At 42.7% G+C, this 25,378-nt stretch overlaps 1 protein-coding gene across 3 annotated transcripts in view; it reads right to left on the minus strand.

Annotated features, from left to right (window-relative positions):
- Positions 1-25,378, minus strand: part of PIEZO1 (piezo type mechanosensitive ion channel component 1 (Er blood group)) — a 149,771-nt gene that overhangs the window by 38,989 nt on the left and 85,404 nt on the right. For all 3 annotated transcript variants that reach the window (XM_075189030.1, XM_075189029.1, XM_075189028.1), the window contains exons 11-21: positions 23,554-23,651; positions 15,576-15,836; positions 13,734-13,845; positions 13,463-13,641; positions 12,935-13,083; positions 12,305-12,466; positions 10,673-10,779; positions 8,865-9,025; positions 7,598-7,774; positions 678-803; positions 122-322 (exon numbers count right to left, since the gene is read on the minus strand). In XM_075189030.1, coding sequence (XP_075045131.1) covers positions 122-322; positions 678-803; positions 7,598-7,774; positions 8,865-9,025; positions 10,673-10,779; positions 12,305-12,466; positions 12,935-13,083; positions 13,463-13,641; positions 13,734-13,845; positions 15,576-15,836; positions 23,554-23,651 — 1,733 coding nt within the window. The remainder of the gene's footprint in view (positions 1-121; positions 323-677; positions 804-7,597; positions 7,775-8,864; positions 9,026-10,672; positions 10,780-12,304; positions 12,467-12,934; positions 13,084-13,462; positions 13,642-13,733; positions 13,846-15,575; positions 15,837-23,553; positions 23,652-25,378) is intronic.

Genomic DNA, 25,378 nt, shown 5'->3' on the forward strand with positions numbered 1-25,378 from the left:
AGCTGCCCATCGTGCCCAATGGAAAAGATGGCCCTGCTATGCGCTGCCCCCCTTACATTCTCAGAAGAACGGGGGCAGCTGCAAATAGGCTCATCTGAATCTCTTGCACGCCAGGACTCACCTCCAAGCCAAACTTATAGAAGAAATAGTTGATGAAGTATTTGATGCAGTTGAGCAGACCGTGGTCGAGGTGTTGCCGCCACACATCTGGAAACACGGTCTGATTGCGCGGCACCTCCAGCTGGTGGCGCTTGCGGTAGAAGGTTTGGTGCCTGTAAACTATGGCCTCAAATACCAGCAAAACAAGAACTTGCAAGTGATTCTGAAGAAACAAAGCAGAAACAATCCAGGTGATTTACTAACCACATGTGGCGTGCTCTCCACTTATATGTATGAAAACACTGGGATGACATCGTTCATTAACAATCACTGCTTGCACTGCAAATAGTCACATGCAGCAAGATATGTGTGTGTATTTGTACTAATGAACACAATCCATTTGGGGCTTCTATTTTGTGTAATTAATACTGATCTACATTACAAAAGTAGCTATTTTGACTATTACTAGTACTCTGAACAATATTTTGCATTACAGTGCAATAAATTATAGTGAGTTGAGGAACCTCCACTTTCACTTTTCATGCAGTTTCGAGGTTTCAGGGTTCTCTCCTTTGTACCTGAATGTAGCCCAAGTTGGGGTAACCTTTGCGGAATCCAAACCAGTTGGCTGGATCAACGGGTGCCCGATACAAGGTGGAGTTCAGCACCTCTTCTTCCAGGAGATTGGTGCCATTAGAGAGAGGCTGAGAATAGAGAGACAATTATAAGGAGCTAATCTGATTTATGATGTTCTAAGGGTCTTCAGAGAGACGCGGTCAGGATCACTAAATCCAAAAATCACCTGATGACCACCAATGATGTATTATGTATTGTGAATGGCGACATCAGTGTGTTGATTCTGTAGACGTATAGTCCTAACCTAGGGGTAAATGTATCAAGCTGAGAGTTTTCCGGCGGGTTTGAAAAGTGGAGATGTTGCCTATAGCAACCAATCAGATTCTAGCTATCATTTTGTAGAATGTACTAAATAAATGATAGTTAGAATCTGATAGGTTTTTCAAACCCGCCGGAAAACACTCAGCTTGATACATTTACCCCCTGGTGTTGGTCATACCTAAATCAGGACTGAAATTATTTGAAGAGATGAATGAAGGAGTACTATAGATTAGGTTTTACAGTGGTGGCTCATTTCGGTATGTGTCCCGCTGGGAGGAGTCAGGGAAAGCCAAAATTTCTATTCTCACAAACAGACAAGATTTTATTATGCACAAGTCACTAAAAAGAGCTACAAGGTTAAGTCAGAGGCCATGCTCCTTCATGCTTCCCCATCCCTTAGGAACAGTTTACAGACTAACTTTGCACTACGCTGGCAGGCGAGTAAGATCAAATATCTTGGAGTCTAGATCACCTCGACCTATGATAGATTGTATCGGGAAAACTCTCCCCCCCTTCTGTCAAAAATCAAACAGGACTTGGAGACTTGGAAGAGCTATATCATATCGTGGCTGGGGAGGATTATCGCTATTAAGATGAACTTGGTCCCGAAACTTCTATATCTTTTTCAAACCCTTCCGGTGAGGGTTCCCGACTCCGTGTTTAGAGATTTGCATTCCTCCTTCCTAACGTTTATATGGCGTGCCAAGCCCCCTAGAATCTCAATAGCAGTGCTTAAAAAGCCTAGGGCTCGAGGAGGCAGGGGCTTTCCAGACATTAAATTTTATTACTTGGCATCCCATCTGTCCCAGGTGGCGGTAAGTTATGCCCCTTACCAGTCTATAGCGTGGGTGGATCTGGAGACCCACTAGGTTGGGGTCCCCTCAATGGCATCACTCTGGGGCTTGGCCAATATAGATAGGCCACCAGCAGCCTCCTCTCTTCAATCCCTTAAATTCTGCTTATCCCTTTGGGACTCATGTCGGGTCAAATATAAATTGTCCTCCCCTATCTCACCTCTGACTCCTCTCTGGGGCAACCCACACTTTCCTCCTGGCAATTCAACACAGCAATTTAAACATTGGATGAGGGCAGGAATAAGGGTGGTTTCGGATCTGGTAGTCAATCAAAATTGGGCCTCTATGTCGGAACTTCCCCATAGTTTTGAACCGTTTCTTCCGCTTTTTTTTTTTTTTTAGTACTTCCAGGTCCGACACTTCGCCATGTCTATGCCCCCCCAGGAGGTCCTCCGGGCCCCTACCTCCTTTGAATATATGTGTCTACATTCCCCTCTCACTAAAGGGATGATCTCCAGGATCTATAATTGGCTCATAGACTACACTTTTGATACCCCAGGCCGACATGAGCGGGAATGGGAAAATGACCTGGGACCTCCTCCAGATGACTCATGCTGGGAGGAGATCAAGGAGGGGATTGCCAAGAGCTCAATCTGTACACTAATTAAGGAAACAGCCTACAAAGTGTATTATAGATGGTACTGTACTCCTGATAAGCTATCTCAAATGTTTCCTACGGCCACTCCGAGCTGCTGGCGGGAATGTGGCCAGAGAGGTATGATGCTACATATATGGTGGACCTGCCCTCGCATAGTTCCTTTCTGGAACATGGTTCTTACTCTCATAAACTCTGTGTCAGAACAACAGATAGCTAAGGACCCCTGGTCATTCCTTCTCTCTCGCCCTATACCTGATGAGAGCGGGCCTTCTAATAAGCCTATCTCCCATATCTTGGCAGATACTAAATCCCTAATAGCAAAACACTGGAAACACCCTAGGGCTCCCTCTATGCAGGAGTTAAGGTCCTACATAAGACATGTCGCAAGAATGGAGAGTATAACGTGCTACCTTCATGATAAATCATATAATTTCGATAGAGTATGGGCCCCGTGGTATTTACTAGAAAGCCGTAGCTGTTTATCCAATATGGATCCCCCTTCTGCAGCTGAAATATAGCTCTTGGGGCGCCTCCAGATCCCCCGGGGTGGACATGGTGCGCTGCTGGTGAGTAATGTTTGTATACCAGTTTTCTTTTTGGTAGTCTATATAAGTGTGTGGCTTAGCTTTTACTAGCAATGTTCCAAGTTTGCTTGCTTATTTATTAGCTATATTGTTACCTACCCCCCAACCTTTCTTTTTCTTTCCCCCTCCTCTCCGATATAAAAATATAAAACATAGCCCCCTTTAATCTCCCTTCTGCCCCTTTCCTCTCCCCGGCTGCACAACCTACCTATACAACTGGATAACCTACGAATGTGAATCCTCCTCTAATAGCCGTATCCAGCTCATTAGACAGAGCCATCGCCTCAGGTAGCAAGCCTGACTAGATGTTTCCACACCACCCCCCACGCTCCCTATACGACTTCTGTTTAGCTATACTTTGTTTACTAACAATAAGTCTGGATCCCTCCTGGATCCCACCGTTAAAGGGTTTCTGCCCAATTGGGCTACTCTTCTCTTTCTCTTCTTCTGTCTCTCTCTTTCTCCCTTCTCTCTTCTCTCTTAGTGGCTTTCTCTTCTTTCTTCTCCCTTTTTCTTTTTTCCCCTTCTCCCTCTTCCCCATCTAAAGGTCCCTGGTCCTTCCCCTCCTACAGTTACAGCTTCCAGATGAGTTGTTCTAAAGCGTGTACACCACTTTGGCCTCCATGACCCGGAAACTTATCTCCATTAACGTCAACGGCCTCAATTCTCCCCACAAACGCACAATACTCCTTGGAGCCTGCAGAAGGGAAAAAGCGGATATAGAGTTCCTCCAAGAAACTCATCTCACAGGTTCACACACGCAACTCCAGGGTAAGCAATTCTCCCAGACTTTTTTGCCTCAGCTAACTGTAAAAAACAGGGGGTAGCGATCCTTATCCATAATAAGGTTCCATTTCAGCTCTCTTCCACATATTCTGACCCGGAGGGTCGCTTCTTATTGGTAATGGGCACGCTCCGCTCCTACCCAATCACATTAGTTGTTACCTACGCCCCAAACCAAGATCAGGCTCAGTTCTTTCCAATATTATTCCGACACATTGAGCGATTGGCCCAGGGTCACATTGTATTAGGTGGTGACTTTAATGTTGTTTTGGATCCTCTCCTCGATAGGTCCTCCATCTCCCCTCGCGGACTCACCACGTCCTCTTCCAAGGGCTCCTCCACCTTGTCTGCCTTGCTATCACAACACTCTCTGCACGACACCTGGCGCCTTAAAAATTCCACTGCGAGGGACTACACACATTACTCTGCCCCTCACCAGATTCACTCCCGCATTGACATGATCCATGTCTCTCAATCTTTGATTCCCCGAATAACTAAAGCAGGCATAGTCCCATTCTCATGGTCTGACCATGCGGGAGTGTACATTCTCCTAGACCTCCTCCATCATTACCCACGCCCATTTAGATGGCGTCTAGACAACTCCCTGTTGTTAAACACCTCCTCCTTTATGGACATTAAATCAGCTATATCTGATTATTTCCAAGAGAACACCACCCAGGAATTGGCGCCCGGGGTAATATGGGAAGCTCACAAAGCCACCATTCGTGGGCGGCTCATAAGTGTTACTTCGCAGGTTAAGCGTAAAGCTGCCTTAGATATCTCCTCATTAGAGCAACGCATCTCCACTCTTTTAACTCAGCATAAACTGGTCCCAGATCCATCTCTATTAACACAAATCAACTCTTTTAAGGGCCAGCTTAATACCCTTCTGTCTCGACGGGCAGCAGCCATATTACAGAAACTTCAGCAACGCTTCTATGACAAGGCAGACAAGGCGGATTCATTGTTAGCTCGGAAGCTCCGTCAGAGGCGCCCCCGAGGAGCTATTGACAAACTCCATAAGAATTCCACTAATTCAGTAACGTATGACCCTCTAGAAATGGTTAAGGAATTTAGGGACTACTACGCTTCCCTTTATAACCTTCCTGACTCCCCACCCCGAGGGGATCTCCTATCGGACTCTTTGGAGTCGTACCTTGCTAATACCCCTCTTCCACACCTCTCTCAATCCCAGCTCACTGCAGATGAAGTCAAATTAGCTATAAAAGCACTTAAACCCGCCTCTGCCCCCGGTCCTGATGGCTTCTCAGCACAGTATTATAAAAGGTTTGCCCTGGACCTTGTACCTTACCTAACATCCTTTTACAACCAAATGCTGGAGGGGGCTTCCTTTGACTCTGCTACTACGCTTGCCAATATCGCTGTAATTCCTAAACCTGGTAAAGACCTTCTCCACTGTGCGGGCTATAGTCCCATTTCCCACCTCAATGTAGATCTCAAGCTTTATGCTAAAATCTTGGCCACCAGACTTAACCCCCTTCTCCCCAAACTGGTTCACCCGGACCAAACGGGCTTTATCCCAGGGAGACAGGCCCCCGACAACACTAGAAGATCCATCAATTTGATCCACTCTATACATAACGGAAAACTGCCCTCCCTCATGATGGCCTTGGATGCGGAAAAGGCGTTCGACCGTATCTCTTGGACATTCATGAGGGGTGTTCTCGAATCCATGGGCTTTTGCGGTAGGTTCCTAACTGGTATCTTGGCTCTCTACCGAAACCCTTCTGCTACGGTTTCGGTCAATGGCCTAACCTCCAAACCTTTTACAATCTCTAAAGGCACTCGCCAGGGATGCCCCCTCTCTCCATTGATCTTCGCCCTTATAATCGAACCGTTAGCAGCCAGAATCCGTTGCAACCAATCCATTTCCGGTATAAAGGTCGGTTCGACGGAAAACAAAATTGCTTTGTATGCAGATGATGTCCTCATTAGCATGTCCAACCCCATTACCCCCCCCCCCCCCCTCCTTTCGGAATTAAACACTTATGGGCATTTCTTTGGCTATAAAATTAACCCTGCCAAAACTGAAACTCTGGATTTCTACATCTCTAAAACAGATAAGGCAATCCTAGATCAAACATTCTTACTTCTCGACACCCCACAACAATTGAAACATTATGTCTGCCAGGCATCGACGTCAGGTCTTATTTCTAATATCTACTCTGAACTAACTACCTCTTCTCCTCCTCGGGACCCTCATGAGATGTCATGGGAACATGACCTGGACTCTCCTCTTGATGATGAGGAGTGGTCAGAAATCCGGGACAATGCTGCCTCCAGCTCAATATGCGTTCGGATAAAGGAAAATGTTTACAAACTCCTCTACCGATGGTACTATGAACCTACTCGGCTACAAAAGATACTGCCCGATTCCTCTGACAGATGTTGGCGTCTATGCTCTGGTGTGGGCTCTTTCTTACATATATGGTGGGACTGGCCGAAACGGATTCCCTTCTGGCGCAAAATTAAAGCTTTGATAGAAATGTTAATTCAAACCCCCTTACCTTTTGACCCTAAATTTTTCCTTCTACCCCTCGGGTTCCCCACAGCCACTAGACACCAAAATAAACTTGCTCGTCACATTATTTCAGCAGCCACATGTCAAATCGCCATAGATTGGAAACAGGCTGCCCCCCCTTCAATCTCCGCTGTAACCAATAAGGTTTGGCACACGTATAAGATGGAATACATGACTAGCATTATACGAAACACAGCCAAATCTTTTAACAAGATTTGGGACCCCGGGATGTCTCATTTTCAATACCGTTCTCCTAATCGTAACCCCTCCCCTTATGTAGCCCTCTCCCCCCCCTTCTCATTGCCTCTGACTCAAGAGGGACTCCCCTTGCTCCCCCCCTTTTTCCCCTCCACCTCTCATTTTCTCGCTTATCTTCCTCTTTTTCTTCCTTCTTCTTTTCTTTTCTTTCTTCTCTTTTAAACAAAAAAAGTGCCGGTCTTTATTCCTTAGAATCTGAGCTATCTTATCTCCGAGACACGGAGAGTTCTACCTCACTAGCCTATGTACTAAATGTATTCTGTTTGATATAACATGTATCCTTTTGCACTGTTAATTCTTTTTTGACCGTTAATAAACACTTGTTTTAAAAAAAAAAAAAAAAAAAACAGAGGAGACATCTTGAATATTAATATTTTTATGTCAATCGTGTTGATTGTATCTTTTCCTGTTGTTTCCTCTTTAAATAAAGAGTTTAAAAAAAAAAAAAAGAGCTACAAGAGATAGGAGATACATTTGAAAACATAAAGGTTGGTTTTTTTTTTTTTAACGTAGAAAAAAATAAATTTTAACATCAACTTGGAGTCAACATGATCATCCACTGTCAATCTAGTCCTGCTTGCAGAACTTAGGGGCAGATGATGAGCTCAGTCCCTAGTATGGTGCTTTAAAACACTATTTAAGAATTCAAAGGACACAAAAGTAACACATAAATTGATTTGGGGGAGGAGCTTACAGGGATGGAATCTTATGACATAACCGTTCTATCTTTACAGCATTATGCAGAGAAGTCACAGACTGCAAAGCACAATTGGTGGACAATGCAAGCAGTGCAAATCCTGGTGCAACATCCCTAAATGATACCGATCTGCGATGTGATGTCCGGACATAGATAACCCTCATTTCTTCTAAGTTAGTTATTTGCCTGGCACAAAATGGATTATCTACATACACATCCTTATTTGCATCCTCATATCATTAAATTAAACACATACAAATTTGTGCTATTGTTCTAGTGACTCACCAGCGTGCAGTTTACAGAGTATGTCTGGGGGATGACGATAGTCAGCTGATACAACATCTTAATGACAATGATAACGGAGGTCCAGATGGTGCACAGACACGAGGCCATGGGGTGGAAGCGGGTAAAGGGGACAGCGAACGCCCACAGAATCACAAAGAGGAAATTCATCACAGACACCTGTGGAAGATCAGAGAACATGAATGTGAGACGGCAATACTGTCCGACCCCAGACCTGCCAATCATCACACTACACAGAGAGTGGGTCATGGCAGACACAAGGTTCATTTAAGCACAGGTCCTGTATATAGGACTAGGACAGTGATGGCTAACCTGTGACACTCCAGGTGTTGTGAAACTACAAGTCCCAGCATGCTCTGCCAGCTATCAGCTAGTTATCTACTGGCAAAGCATGCTGGGGTTTGTAGTTTCACAACACCTGGAGTGTCACAGGTTAGTCATCACTGGACTAGGAGATCCTCGGGACACTCAAGTCAACACAAGGCCAAACCCCTGATAGCCAAATGTAATTGTACAACATACGCTGCGTCCCTACAACAACTAGGGTTTATAATATACAGTTGATATGCTTTGTGAACTGTTGGACCATTCTGAATAATTATTATCACACTTGTGATATGTGCTGTAACATTACTGCATTATGTTCTTTCACACGTCGGATATGTTACGATTGTAGTGATCACTTTACGCGAGGACGACACTAATCGGAGAAAAAACAAACTGAAACCCTTTCGTCGTGTGGCAAGTTTAATAGAGAGATAAAACACTAAACACTTTAAATGATAATAAAAATAATAATTTTTTTATACTAAAGTAGTCCGAAGTCTCAAAAACTATGGAGGTAGATGTACAAGCCTTCTAAAAAGGTAGAGGTGTTGTCCACAAAAAACAATCAGATTCTAGCTATCATTTATCTAGTACATTGTAGAACATAACTAGAATCTGATTGGATGCTATGGGCAACACCTCCTCTTTTGCTTTTTAGAATATCTGATACATCTACCCCTATTTCTTTTATAAAACAAATGTATTTATCATTTTATATGATCATGTATATTATTATTATAATTATATTTAGTGCCAACATAGACACAGCACTGAATAATGAGGGAATCCAGATACAAACGAATAACATGAAGGTAATAATGGTCCTGGACAAAAGAGCTCACACTCTTATGAGGTGTGGGGAACCCTTTATACATAACCAGCATGCATTACTTGCAGTTAAGGTTGCTGCAGTTCCACTCACCTCCTGCAGGGCCACCCAAACATTATACAGAGCCACTAGTTTCATCACATGAAGTTCCAGGATCCTCCACAGGAAAACCTGCAATCGGTGCAGGAACTCAGAGAACTTGTAGAAAAGGACGGTGAGACGCTGAGCAACCAAGTCCCACTTACTGAGAGTACCTGAGATACAAGAAGATGATCATTAAGAAAAGGACATTACTACCCAGCTGATGCTCAGTACCGAAGTAGTGCCAGGATCACCATCGCACACCTACTTAAATATCCTCTCTAAGGTCGAGGTGCATTTGACTATGGTCTCAGCAACTGTTGCATTCAGTCTTCATCTCCTGCAGAGTTGCATGTGACCAAGTCTGAAGTGGCCAATCAGAGAATCAGAATATTACCAGCAGCACAGAGTATTTCTAGAGATGGGGGGAGTGTAGATCTTGTAGGAGGCAGCGACCTGTCCGTGAGGACAGGACTGCTGGTGACAGAAATTATGAGGTAAGGAGAGGAATTGGGGAAGCCACAAACTGAGAGATAGATGCCAGGGACCACAAACGCCCCCCAAAAAGCACATGACAGGCGTGTGAGGCGATCCACTCCTCCGAGGACTCTCGTTCTCCTCACCAGAGCATACGTAGGGGCTTGAGGTGAATCCTGTTTGGAGCCCCAAGTGGATGGACGGGTATTGCAGGGACCTTCACCAAATTTTACAACAGACAGCCAAAGATCCCAGCACCGGCCACGCCTGCTGCATCCACTTTGTAATAGGTGGAACCAGCACATGGAGTGCACGGGTTGATTCAAAAATACATTAACAAACGGGAGGAGTGTGTCTGAGCCTATAGTTTAATACTGGGTCTCTCTCTCCCAAGGGAGATGTAAATGACACTGGCCAATAGGTGCTGGGCTTACTGTGAGAGAAGGCGGGGCTTTCAGAACCAAGAAGGCGGGGCTTTCAGAACTAAAACCTTTCTGCTGTGATAACTCTGGACTCCTAATGGTCAGTGACTTAGCGCAGTTTAATGCTGAACCAGTTTACCTTATACTGACATTTCCTTGGATCTATCAAAACCTCCATAGGTTGGACAGGTGTTAAGTGGCTTCACGTGATGACCGAAATTATTGCATATTTGCATAACTGTTACGAATATGGAAATTGGACTATTTTAATTCTAATTCAATCCCATTTTTATGTATATTTTTTAATTTCCTTCAATTTGTCAAGTGTTTTCTGTATATATGTTCATCTATTGGCTTGGATTTTGATAAGTGATTTTATTTTATTATTTGCACCCTTTGCCCTTATTTAGCAATAAATACATTTTTATTCACATCCCATCAGTACCACGTCATAGTTTAACAACTAGGTACATAGCAATCAATCCAGAGATTATACATCCCCTCTAATCCACCATCCATTTTACACATTGGAACATTTAATATTCAAAACAATTCAAAACACAAACATAAACTTACAACTCCCCTAACATAAATACACAAAAATAACTAGAAAGTTGCAGTGTTAGATGTAATGCCAACAACAGAACCTGGCTTATATTGTAAGAACACAATCCTTGAAGGCCAAGGAACTCCTTTAATTCCATGTCTGCACTATTACACTTACCCCATGAAAGAGTATTGTATAAATACAGCACATGGAAAATTCACAAACCCAATGAACACGCCTAAAGGGTACCGGTTACAGACACAGCAGGAGGCCGTCATTTTGTGGTATGAACCTATTGTCTCATGACAACTGGTTCAGCTCCCCAAAATAAAGGTCCACTATAAACATACGCGTTACAATCGGACAATTCTGACCTTCATGTATGGAGTCATCTTCAGCAACTTCATCCCCCTCCTCCTCCTCCTCTCCGTCACTGTCCGTACCAGATGCTGCTGCTTGGTCCTCCTGCTTGGACTCACTACTATAAAACAAACGCAACAGACAGGATTACTAACATGTCGCATCATTTCTGTGGGATAACTTAATGTTTAATGTGATATAATTGCAATTTATGAAATGTAAATGCTGGAGATTACCGGCCATCTTGCTTGACTGTAAACGATGACTGAATTACTTTAGAGTTATTTTCCCCCTTTGCTGGGGGAGGGAGGGTAACAGCGTATTCTCTATATCTTAGCTATCTGGTGCCACTGATCATGTGGAAAGATGGACTGGTAACAAGGGGTATTTAAAGATGGCTGCCACATGTACAAGCAGGCTGTTCATGCGCGGATTTGGCTGCATGAAAGAACCAAGTTATATCCATTATCTTAAAAGTTGACACAATAAGTTACTGAGCATGGCATAAGAATTAAATGCGACCCCTATTAAGGAAATGGCTGGATCCAAAATGCTCATTTTAGCAATTATTGTAAGGAAACTTTTGACATTGAAGAAACCGAGAATGTTTCCAAATGGATAAAAGCATAACAGGAAATCCAAAAAAATACACATTACCCAGTCTAATGAGGTGTCTGAGCACACAATGTTACTCTTGTACAAAACATATCTGATAGATTTTGGAATCTAACAAGCAAAAAAAATAAAATAAAAAAGTTCTCTTGAACAAAGTGTGTACTAGTCTGTATCAACCCGCATGGCAGCCACATCTAATGTAGGAGCAGTATTTTTACTAATAAGAAGTTACGGATGTTGAGACATAACCTGCCGCCTACAGGCTATGAAGGCAGCCAATCACGTCACAGGGAGCCGGTGACATCACTAAGGCCATTTGTGTACTTGTGTGTAGGTGAACCTTTATGGGGTTGGGGGCCTTTAACAAACATGAGCTATACTGCTAAAGGGAAGTAAAAAAATAATAACAGTAAAAAAATAAATAAAAAAAAAATGTATATAGACATATATATGGCAAGGTGTTAAGGGTGATCTAGTGATAAGGTTACCAAGGTATCACGTCAGTAGGATTTGCAATTAAAGGTACATGGGTCTACAAAACAACATTCTTCATTTGTACTCAAATATCCTTAATATAAAGGAATTTGACTGAAACATTAACCGGGCGTCATAAGAAGCCGGCTTCCACTATGATAAATTCTGCAAAGGATAAATAATAGTGTGCGCGCATAATATATACATACACACACATATAAACACACACACATATAAACACGCAATTAATTCTCTCAACAAAGAAAATTATGATCCCCTCAACCCCCTTTAATCCAGTAAAGCGCATGTCCACAGTTGGGCGACCATCCCTTAATAGAACGGTTTGTTTTTTTGGGTCTAAAACAGGACGTATGCATGAAGGTTATAAACTGCCAAAAATCAAACTAAAGCACACAATACATTGACGGCTGAATATAGAAGTCCGTTATGGTATACATCAATAAGAAAACATTATGTATAAAACAGGGAGAAATGACGCAAATACACTGAGAGATGTATTCCTACCCAGCTGTACGTTGAGATAGGCCACCACTAACCTGTTCTTTAAGGATGATGCCCGTGTCAGGTCCGTGATGTACATGAAGGGCCGGTGGAAGTAGTGGAGTTGAAGGATACATGCCAGGAGGAAGAAGCCCGGTATGAGGATACTGGTGAATAGCTCCGACACGCTGAACTGCTCAAGACCTAATGCACTCAACCTAGAGAAGATGAAGAGGGATGAGCTGAAGAATATAGCTAAGGACACAGAAAGAGGAGAAAGGTGGTCATGGAAGAAAGGTGGCCATGGAAGAAAGGTGGCCATGGAAGAAAGGTGGCCATGGAAGAAAGGTGGCCATGGAAGAAAGGTGGTCATGGAAGGAAGGTGGCCATGGAAGGAAGGTGGCAATGGAAGAAAGGTGGTCATGGAAGAAAGGTGGTCATGCAAGAAAGGTGGTCATGGAAGAAAGGTGGTCATGGAAGAAAGGTGGTCATGGAAGAAAGGTGGTCATGCAAGAAAGGTGGTCATGCAAGAAAGGTGGTCATGGAAGAAAGGTGGTCATGGAAGAAAGGTGGTCATGGAAGAAAGAGGCATGCACAGAAGAGAAGAGTAGTTGAAAACCGTTTCCTAAACAAAAGAAGAAAACAAGTAGAGTAGTTGACTCTCCATTAGTCTGGAGGACACCTACTGTTCATCTGTGAAGGACGTCAGGTTCTTCCAATACATGGGAAATTCTTGAAACTGGTAGGTGTAGATGGCGATAAGAACCAGCATCGTGTAAGCCACCACAAACCACCAGAAAAAGTTCAGAAGTTTCCGCCACAGGGCATAATACACCTAGAAAAAACACACCAAAGTCGGAATAAGGAAGAGAAAAACCAACGATAATGTTACAGCATTTTGTAAGTGACCCCAAAACAAACAGGGATGATCATTCTGCCAACTGCATTCAAAATTTATAGCTTAAATATGAATCTTATTTTCCACATTTATAGGTCAGTGATGTTTACAGAACCATGAATATAGAGAAGAAAATACGATGGTCAACTTGACAGTTTGTAGGACACTACTGCAGAAGTGTGGATCTTCTGGGACTTCTAGAACATTTATCCCCTGTGTCTGCGCTAGTTTTTGGAATACTTTATAAATAGCGTTACACCATGTAGACAATGGTTACTGAACTCCTGAGACGCATGACCAGTGTCTACATACTCACTTGGAAGATGATCAGGCAGAGTAGAAAGAGGAACGTATAGACAATTTTGTACATCACGAGGTGCCCAGCGAAGCTGACTACTATAAACATGCCTCCGCACACATATATCCAGTACTTGGCATAGAAACTCATCACTTGATCCCCAAAGCGCTTCAGCAGGTCCCTCTCCGTGGGCTGACCTATGAGGACAGAGACATGTTTTCCAGGTTTAGTTAAACTATAGATCACGATGCCGGATCATATGTAACACAGACACCTGCACTTTACTCACCGGATTCTGGCACGGTCACTTCCATCAGGGCAGCCGTCACCTTCTGTCGTCTAAGAAGCTGCTCTGTGACAAACTGATGAAGCAGGAGCCAGAACGTCAACGTGTACAGGAGCTGATAGGGGTAAGAAGGATGGAGCACATTTCAATTCTCTACAGCATGGAAAACTACAACTAGGATCGTATACAATATTACTTTGTCATTATTTACTCAACTAAAAAATAAGGCACCACGAAGAAGCCATGTGTGAAAAGTAAGTACACCCCATGATTCGGTTACTTATAAAACCACCTTTAGCAGCAATAACTTGAATTTTGCCTCCCCCTCCTCATAACCACTCTGCTTCAGTTTATTGATATTGGGGGTCAATCATTTATGAACAGCTCTTAAGGTACCTTCAAAGCATCTTCAAGGGAATGAAGTCTGGACAATGACTTGGCCATTTAAAAACCTCAATCCTTTCCTTCTCAGCTATTCTGTTGTAGATTTGCTGCTGTGCTCATCATTATACTCTGGTATAAAAGAGGAGTTCATGTTTGACTCAATGATTGCAAGACATCTATGCCCCAACAAACCCCAAAAACCAAAACATCACACTTCAACCACTAACTACTGGTAAAAGGTTCTTGTGGTGATTCGCTGTATTTGTAGTTTGCCAAACATTGTGTCTTGCGTTAAACATCTCCACTTTAGTCTCGATTGTCCAGAAATCTTGTGTTTCATTCAGATATAACTTTGTAAACCAAAGCCAAACTATTGCTATAATTTGGGGAATTTTTTGGAGACTGAGAGCTTTTTCTGTGCTGCCCTTCAATGAAAGCCATACTTGTTTAGTGTTTTTCTGATGGTAGAGTCATGAACTCTGTCAACTTGGCAAATGTTAGAGGCCATTTAAACTTGAAGTCCATAGATTGATGGAGGTAGCGTTTTTTTCTTTTGTGATTTCTCAGAGCATCATTCGACTTAATATTTTGATGAAGTTGCTGGCATGCCTTGGTAAGATAGTCAACAGTCTTTAATGTTCTGCATGTCTAAATAATCTTTCTAACTGTAGAATGATGGACTTCATATTGTTTGAAAATGGCCTTTTAACCCTTTAAAAACGGAAGCAACAATTGCAGATGTGTTTTCTCCTCGGCGTGGCGTTACCACAAACCTGAATGCTGCAGGCCAAACGTTATACTTTTATAAAGCGATGGTTGCATTTACCGATTATCAAATCACTATGTGCACTATATAGCAGTATCTGGCTCAAGTTTCCTAAATTCCCATCTTTATGAATACGGAAGTAGTAACGATGTACATAATTCCATCACGCATGACTTCTTCATGTAGATTTTGGTGAATAAATAATGACAAAATAAAATATATGTGATGTGTTATAGGTCACATGAGATTATAATTTTAGGACAGACTAGATTATGGTTCGTTATACCCCATTAGATAAAAACACAGATGCAAAAGAGGGTGCATTTATTTCACATGACACAATGGTGAAAATGTAAAAGTGCAGCTGTTGCCAAAACACACTGGAGGCAGCCATTTCCAAAATCCATGGGAATGCACGGATGTCATTGCATTGTAGTGAATGGATGGGCTGCAAGTTCAGTCCACAAAATGGCGTCCTCCATTGCGCAATTACTGCTCAAAATTAGTACATCTATATATGGAGATCAATGTGTTTTCCTGTGCAGAATAAGTTCAATTGGAAAACACGCATTGTTAAATCTAAGGTATATATTTCATTGAAACGGGCACCAACAACATACAAAATACTGAAAGCAGCCAGTGTAAGTGCCCGGAGAACAGCACTGAAGGCTTATGGGTAAGAAGAAGCTGGTTACCATGGCTCCCAAGTTGAGGCAGGGGTAAGGAGCCCGTCCCAGTCCGAGCTGGGAAAGCTTCATGAAGCCGAGTTGTGTGGGCAGCTCCCTCTCCAGGTTCATACTCCAGACGTACTGCAGACTGCAGAGCGTCACTGCGTAGAGAAGGATGAAAGGGGAGCACAACATGGCGAACTGGCGCCTGTTCCGTACCATCCAGATAAGACAGGCCCAGAGCAGCAGGACGAAGGTCAGCCAGCTATGATAGGTGATGCTCCACACCTGTGGGGGGAGGTGGTTCAATTAGAATAATATATATATATATATATATATATATATATATATATATATATATATATATATATATATATATATATATATATATATATATATATATATTATATATATGTATCTGCTGTATAAATACCACAGTCTAATAGATGTCAAAGGTCACCTATGGATCATGAAAAAAGTCAACTGTGGTCAACCTTGATACTTCTCCTGTCTGTGATCTTTGCCAGTTTTTTTAATCTCATTTTAAGTTATTTATCAACATGTACCAGCTTTACAATTTCTTCATGGTATTCCAGCCATTTAAACTTGAAGCCCATAGACCAGTGATGGTCAACCATCAGGAGGGGCGCACGGGCCGGCCCTCTAACCTTCAAAACGGCCGCACACATACTGGTAGGTTAATTGGCTGCTATCAAAATTGACCCTAGTCTCTCTCTCTGTGTGTATGTTAGGGAATTTAGACTGTAAGCTCCAATGGGGCAGGGACTGATGTGAATGAGTTCTCTGTACAGCGCCGCAGAATCAGTGGCGCTATATAAATAAATGGTGATAATGATGGTGGAATGAGTCACTAGGGCCGTCCGTTGCCCATCATTGACATAGATAATAGCGATGGCACAATTTGGGTGAAGCACCAAAAAAAACCCAAAAAACAAACAAACAACTATTTTACCCCCTCCCAAAAATAAACAAATTCTTATAAAGATAGATACCTCCTTTGGTGAAAGTTGGTTTTGCATTGTTTAAAATCAGGAGAATGTTAAAAGAAAGTTTCGCATCATGAACACCACAGAACACGAGAGGATCGTTAGAATTCTATAAAGATTTATACTATAGATGTCAGTTATCCCAGCACATACAAGGGTACAGGGCAGTGTACAAGTTCAGGGATTTCCTAACACTTGGGGGAGTAGTTGCACTGCAGACCATTTCTATAGACACCTCTCATTCATCGAGTTCCTACATTACACAAGGCTCCTACAGCTCCTACATTACACAAGGCTGTGAAACGCAGAGTGATGTCATGACAAAGGCATCCTTTGATTGGCCAGCCCTACAGGCACAGATAGATTTTCCGACACAGAAATTGGAGTTATGAAAAAAATAGGTTTCTTCCTTGCAATTGTACACATGCAATTCAGTGTTTTGCCCCCGCTACTCTTCCAGGGAACGATGCCAAATATTAAAACAAACAAGCTGGTCCCATCACATCTGCCATCTGCTGTGCAATGTACGGGAGGGGACGAGGTGCGGATCACACAATTTAGTGATGCGCCTCTAAATTGCCCCTCCGGTCACGAGTGTACACAATGTATTTATAGCGCTGCTAAGTTAATAAACTTTTTTTTTTTTTTTTTGCTTAAATCTATTACCGGGACCATCATAAATAGAGTTAAGTGGACAATGAAAGAAAAAAAATGTAAACAGAATTAATCCTCAGAACACTTCCAGAACTTTATGGTAACATTAGAAGTTTTATAGGTCCTGGAGGGCCAATTAATCTATTTTCTTTGGATTTAACAAGCCCGATAAAAGTTATTAATATGGCGAGAGTGATGGGAATCTGACACTACGTCAACAAAATCTGTGTGATCGTGCAAAAAGAATTCTAGACATTTAAAAGGAACTTCTGGGTAGTGGGGTATAATGGGTACCTGTCACGTAGTGTTGAACAGTCCATCATTAACAGTACAGTCTGAATAAAAATGATGTGCTGTACAGGTATTAACACACGCACTGGGCCTGATCCTTGTTGGGACGCGGTAAAAAAAAACAAAAAAACCCCCCAAAAAACAAAAACACACGAGCGCAGAACTTGAGCTAGTTGTATTAAAATCCAAGCGAATCTCAAGATAAATTTCAATTTGAATCTGGTTCTAAGTACGCTCTGCATATACAGTGCTCGCCGTATGTTAACGGACAGAACACAGTGCAGGATGCGCACGTGTATAAGTGCAATATAAGGTCACATCAGAACATGTGTGAAATAATATATAATCCATCAAATAAATGATAATGATGTATAATGTACATGTGTGTTTTTATGCTCTCTACTTGCATACACATGTTCTGTGCCATCTGGGGGCACCTATACATGTAGTTTACACCTGCCCTGTAACTGGTGCAAAATGATGCAGCTGACAAAAAACAAACAAAAAAAACAAAAACAAACACACGTACTTTAGAGAAGCCCAGAACTTGAACTGGCCGCATCTGCGTTCGTACGTCCCTTACTGTACATGGCCTACGTTCATCTGCGTTCGTACGTCCCTTACTGTACATGGCCTACGTTCATCTGCGTTCGTACGTCCCTTACTGTACATGGCCTACGTTCATCTGCGTTCGTACGTCCCTTACTGTACATGGCCTACGTTCATCTGCGTTCATACGTCCCTTACTGTACATGGCCTACGTTCATATGCGTTGGTACGTCCCTTACTGTACATGGCCTACGTCCATCTGCGTTAGTACGTCCCTTACTGTACATAGCCTCAGGCCCGGATTAACCCTAGGGCTAACTGGGCTACAGCCCAGGGGCCTCGAGCATCCAGGGGGCCCTTGAAAGTGCTCAGCAGCATTATTGTTCGGTCGGGGGCGGGGAGCCCCCAGCGCGATCAATGCTGCTGAGCACTTTCACTGCGGTCCTTCCCCGGCTCGCTGTAGTCTCCTTACTGAGGAGACCTTGTGAGTCTCACTCTCACAAGATCTCCTCAGTAAAGAGCTTACAGCGGGCCGGGGAAGAACCGCAATGCCAGGAGAAGGAGGTAAGTGCCTTGGGGGCGGCTTGGCTCACCAGGGGGGGTGGCTCAGATCACAGGGGGGGGGGGGCCCTCACGGGGGAATGGAGGCCCCCTTAGCCCAGGGGCCTCCATTCCCTTAATCCGGCCCTGCATGGCCTACGTTCATCTGCGTTAGAACGTTCCTTACTGTACATGGCCTACGTTCATCTGCCCCTTCCCTCCGCTGTTCCAAGTCGTAGGCAGTCGCAAGTGTCATTTGCGTTCGGACATGAATTGCGTGTGATTGCATTCATTGGCGCAATGTCCGTTCCTGAGCACGCACAGAGCCATTTCACGCAAAAAGCGTCACGAAAAGGGATTTGCGTCCGAAGATGAAGCAAGCCCTCCATTTCTAACTAATAGACACCCTTTGTCTGGTAGTTCCTGCAATAATGTCTTAGGCACTATTTATATAAATTAGTTCATGTAACCCTAATTTATTATGAACATTGAGAGCCAATGTCAGACTTCTCAGTTTGACAGTCACTGAAAGCTTTTCATGAGCGCTTTAAAAACTTCCTCCTTCCAGTCCGTGAGTTGATGAACATTAATACCTTCCTATAAGACTAACCTAACACAGACATGTAATAGGTTAATATATAACACGCTACACGGCAGTAACACGCTAAATGTGACCCATTTATATGTTGTGTTTGATGCGTAGTGGGGTGTAGGTGGCATGTAGTCTTCAATATGCTCACACCACCTAAATACATGGAGAAAGCAGCTATTACTTAGCTAGGAACCAATGACATAACTAAGGCACTTGGCGTCACTGTGACTTTCCCGGTTCCTAGATAAACAATGGCTGAATTTTCATAAATGCTGCTCCAGACCATGAAACGACCGGCTGCGTTGTCATCAGGTTCACTCTCAAGCTTGAGCCCCTTGTGATATTGTACAAAATATCAGTTATGATAAATGAATCTTAAATCTCCACCTGTTCAGCGACTGTGTAATTGTGAAATATTGCTGTTGAATTAAACGTCCGTAATGTTAACAAGTGCCAGTTAGAAGCAAAAAGCAGACACCTAGTGAAATAAATATTTAACGATACACAACGTTAAGTTCCCATCGATAAATTAAAGATGTATAATACACAACTGGAATTGAAGAGTCTATAAATCCTCACGTAGAGTAAATATCTGTACAAACTGTGCTAAGTGACTTCAGCACTTCACTATCCACTAGGAACACTTGTGTGTTATAAGGAATATATAATGTAATACCGCTACAATCTATAATATGACCAATACTGCAATAAATTAACATAATATAAGACGACGCCTTAATGTTCCATGCCCCTGTATGCAATCATTTTTATTTTTTTTATTTTCTCTTTTCTCTTCATTTACACTTCGAACGTTCAACAATCAAAATAAAGGAGACACATGAAAAGGTTCTTCTAGTAATAAGGAGCAACAAGCTATAAACTAGAGAAAACAATCAGATTACAGTTGCCATATTTCAAGTACATGTGTAGACATCACAAGTAATTATATAAACCCCGCAGGGTTCTGATAGGACAATGGGCCGCTGAAAACTGATTCATCTAGACAAACATTCTACTGGAGTCGTGTGACGCCGTTTCTCCGCTAGAAATTCCTCCCTGCTAGTGGAAAACGCTCCCATAAATTGCGAGTCGATATGCAGACCAGGAGGGCTATGTAATTTAGATTACATTGTCGTCCTGTGGGTGACTTCATGCCGCTGACACGGTGACCCATGAACATTACACTCCCATCGAATTAATAATTCTTTACTACAGGGTGAAGATCATCCTGGCTTTGTATTTGACATTAACCTTTGTATCTAAGAAACGAGTAGATGATACAAACGCAACGCACAGAGATGCCGGAACTCTGCACCACGGGTACAAAGCTTTCACGTTTGTAGGTCTGTGCAAAAACACACATTCCTTCACGGATAAGAACTGGATGAAGTGAAGGATGACTGATTGGAGCCTATCACTGCCTTCCCCACTCACTGTATCATCACTCACCGTGATCTTTTCACCTCTTGACTTGCAGACATGTGTTTTTAGATGTAATAAAAGATTTACACCTGGCAAATGATCATAGTACTACTTCTGCTCTACTGGTGGAGATTTAGAACACATCCGTCTGTTTTTCCCCCTTTGCATGACAACGTCACAGCTTAGAAGTAGGCGCTTTCTTCCACCGTTGGCCCTAATTTAGGATTTTTTAGCCCCCGTTTCTCAGGGAATATTAGCAAGCTCAGTATTTTTTGCCGCTGTAGCTCCTGCCCATCTCAAGGTCACTGAGGCTTCTTCCCATAAGCCAAACAGGATCCCGGAGACTCTATGCAGTATGGTCGGCCAATGATCACACACACACACCAATGGGGTCATAGGGAAATCAGATTCACCAGTATGTACCCAAAAATGTTGACTGATACTGATCGGACCTTTAGCAAACAAAACAATATGTTCCCCCCCCCCATGCACAAAGCTGTATCATGCCAGAGTCAGATAATGAATTGCCCAATCTCAATGCGGTTTTCAAAAGTAGTAGCAGGAAACTAAACTGAAGATCATGCACTTACCCAATCAAAAAATATATAATCATTAAGGGCCTGAGTCATTAAGGAAAGGAAGGCAAAAAAAAGGAGTAAATGTTCTCTGGGACAAACCATGTTACAATGCCAGGGGTGCAAATTAGTTTATTATTTTGCACATAAATTAAATACTGGCTGTTTTTTCACCTAGCACACAAATACTTGATAACTTCATTTTAACACTGAAATTTAAAAGTTGATCTAGGACATGCCCTACCCCAACTATAAATCTGTTCACACATTTTAAATTTACCTCCCCCCTCCAATGCAACATGGTTTTATCCAGGTGCAAAGTTACTCATTTTTTATGCTTTGCTCTCCTTAATGACTCAGGTTCTAAATATCTAAAGTTCTGCTAGGGTACAGGAACGTAAACATAATTTTTTGGAGGCGTTACAGAATGACGTCTTCTATGGGACCAACTTGTACTAAAAGGTTTTTTGACCTTTCAAAAACATAGCTGTGATTTAGAGCCTGGTGTTGGAAGCCTGTAGGTTAGTGGATATTAAGGTACAACATTGGTTAAATTTGCATATTACTCATTCCAACCAATGTTCAAAAATCCCAAATAGATAATCTACAACTCACTGATGAGAAAAAGCTAAAGAGAAGTGAGCTATATAATGAACTTTACATAACGCATGTTTTCCAATAGTTAGGTGTCAAATACCAGCACTGCACGGACCCTGCCAAACGTAACAGAGAAGGAAAGTAGAATTCCTTCCACAACATTACACTAGAATTTCCATTACAAAGCCATGTGAAGAGCTCATCTGCATTCACTCGCACCCTGGCACCGCTGGGCTCTTGCCTGGGAAATTTGACAATCTTTGAGTAGTACCTCAAGCTGAAAGCCATCGGAGACCATGAAGTCATACAACTTCACAGTATATTTATAAGAGAGATCTTAATGGGCAGCACGGTGGCTCAGTGGTTAGCACTTCTGCCTCACAGCACTGGGGTCATGAGTTTGTATGTTCTCCCAGTGTTTGCGTGGGTTTCCTCCGAGTGCTCCGGTTTCCTCCCACATTCCAAAAACATACTGGTAGGTAAATTGGCTGCTAACAAATTGACTCTAGTCTCTGTCTCTCTCTCTGTCTGTCTGTGTGTGTGTTAGGGAATTTAAATTGTAAGCTACAATGGGGCAGGGACTGATATGAGTGAGTTCTCTGTACAGCGATGTGGAAATAGTAGCGCTATAAAATTAGCCGATGATGTATTCTTTTTGTTCTATTGTAAGTACGCCACGTAACGCAAATAAAAAGTCTACAGAGTTTACGCAAGATATTTCTCCTGCAAATTCTGGAATCAGGGGGTCATTTAATACTATTCTTTACCTGAGCTATATAAGGGTAAAAATGTAGTGACCCATAGCAACCAATCAGAACTGGCTTTGAGAGAGATTATGAAAAGTGGACAAGGAAAGCAAATTTCTGATTGGTTTAGGTTGGTACCTACACTTTGTAAATAGATAACCTGTTTGTCAGACAGATGGACGCATTAAAGCAGGCCTGTCCAACCTGCGGCCCTCCAGATGTTGTGAAACTACAAGTCCCAGCATGCCCTTCCATCTATCAATAGGTTGTCTACTGGCAAAGCATGCTGGGGCTTGTAGTTTCACAACATCTGGAGGGCCGCAGGTTGGACAGGCCTGCATTAAAGGATCCCCCCCCCAACCCCCCAAGAGACACAGGGGAAGGCACAACACGAGGGAGAAAGGAACGTTGATTTAAAACGTCTGCCAATGTGTTTATCTTGCAGCCACAAGGCTTCAAGATATCTGCTGCCTAACCGAGTACACTGTAAGACATGTTTTTCTTTATAGCTAAATACGTCGGACCTAAAATGCTGATTCAGATGCTGCTGTAGGTTTAAAAACATTGGTGATCCAAGTCCAGCCCACAAGCAGTTCTGTCGCCCCGTAAACATTACCAGACCCCGTCTGTACAGCTTATGGAGCAAGGTTTAGTCTGAGGGAGACATATGAGCATCCATTATGGTATTTATGGACATTCCTTCCCAGCACAGCGTTGCACAATCAGGATCACCAGGTACAAGAGCATTTGAGGAGTACCCGAGGCCTGCAAACAGCAGAGGCAGCCATTTTGTACCTCACGGCTCAGAGGTGTCACTAGTTCCTAGTAAACGGACATGATACGTTCTTATGAGCATTGGTCCAGCGTGCTAAAATGGCTGCCTCGGCTATGTGTAGGCCCACATGTGTGCTTTGAAGTCCTTCACAGTCATGGTGTTTGAAGTGGAATACTCATGTAGAAATGCACTGATTACAAGTGACAGAACTGACAGAAGCGTTGAGTAAGGAAGTTCTGTACACGTAGCAGACTTACCATCATGGCGATGAGAGCGCATATGTAGCTCTGGTTCAGGATCACATTGCCCAGTAGGTGCAGAGGAGACTGATCCTTTGAGGTTTCAGGTTTGGCATCTATTGAAAGACGGGAAATGTCATGAGACATGTTATACAGTTGCATTTGCCACCATAAGCATGCAAGCAACAGTAATGCACTAAATCTTAATAGGTGATTTTCTCCCATATCATAACTTCTTGCAATGCCCACAGATGGGTTCCACATTAAATAGTTACCTAGCCTTAGCAGCTTCATCCTGCTTTCTCTGTGCTGGTTCATAGTATCTATACTCAGATTGCAGTTCTTCCCGAAACACTATATGGCAGTGATGGGCAATCAGTGGCCCTAGGGTCACTGAGCTATCTTAGGCCCCTTCCTGCTTTATTGTTTTAACTTACTACTGATATTAATGGGAGTGTGCTGTCCTTCTAAAAGTTAAAGGGCCCCTGAAGTGTACAAGGTTGCCCATCACTGCTATAGGGTAAGAGAACCTGCCTGGCTGTAAGAGGGGTGATACTGATAAGAGCGTCTTACTTTTTAAGCACCCTTTCCCTGGGGTGGCCCAGTGGCATAAATGGAGGCCATCTTACCTTTAAGCAAATGTTGGGCTTACACATTTTCCATTACTGTCTCCACGTGTAACATCTCAGGTTCTGTCAAGGTACGGGAACTCTTAGGGGTAACTGTATCAAGCTGCGAGTTTCTATCAGTTTTGAAAAGTGGAAATGTTGCCTATAGCAACCAATCAGATTCTAGTTATTTACCTAGTAGATTTATACATTGGGCTACATCTCGTTGACCCTTTAAAAACAATATTGCGATGGCTTGCTTTGGTTTTTGTTTTGTTACTTTAATGTATTTTAATGCACAATAGTTGTGTGGTGTCCCAGGGATTCATTAATAATTATCTCTGCCTGATGGTATAAATACATGACTGAAAAACACAGAGGGAACTAAAAAGTCATCAAGTTGGAAAATGTGAAAGACCGAATACAAAACGTTACAGCTTGGAAAGTTAACCGGTTGCTATCACAACTACAGCCAGGATTCGGCTACCTATAACTCACATCCTATTCAGAACCAGGAAGGAACATTGGACGGGGAAAATGAATACAAAAACTCGTAGCCCACTAGAGTGCATGCTTGGCAGATGAGTGATCGTGCACTGAAAATATAAACAGAAATCGCACAGCCCCAGGAGGCTACGTTATGACAGGTACATAAAGAAAGGAAATTAATTTAGCTCTGGAATAATAATTTTTTTCTTCACATAAAACAAGATTTGCAGCCAGTACTGTGCGTTGGTGCGTGACAACTGTTTACCGCATAGGAAAGGCTTTGGCAGTCACAAGGATTTGCACAAAGGCGGAAAGTGGAACACGCCATTAAAACGGATCAAGAAAAACAACTGGCAGGGGGAAGTTTTTCTCGTTAATAAAACACAGAGCCACCAGTATGGTTAGTTTGTGCGATGGTTAAACTTCACTGGTTACTCTGTATAGGTAAACCACAAAGCTTGCACTTCAAAAGCCATTGCTCCATATCTCGCTACGGTGAGAGCTAATGATATCAACACAGCTGTAAGCTGGATATAAGGCTCCACATGTCTGGCTGCACTTATGTTATTAAACAAATGGTTCTTGACGCATATTTTGCCAAAGGCACATTTTGTTTTCTTTAATAAAAACCGAGGCACTTAATGTTCAAGTCTTGCCTCTGGGCAGTTGTGACTTGTCTAAAACGATCACACATATAAAAAACATTGTACTGTACAGACTTCTTTAATAAAAATCCTGGCTGGCTC

Source organism: Mixophyes fleayi, chromosome 10, assembly GCF_038048845.1.
Source record: "Mixophyes fleayi isolate aMixFle1 chromosome 10, aMixFle1.hap1, whole genome shotgun sequence".
In the NCBI taxonomy this organism is placed as follows: Eukaryota; Metazoa; Chordata; class Amphibia; order Anura; family Limnodynastidae; genus Mixophyes; species Mixophyes fleayi.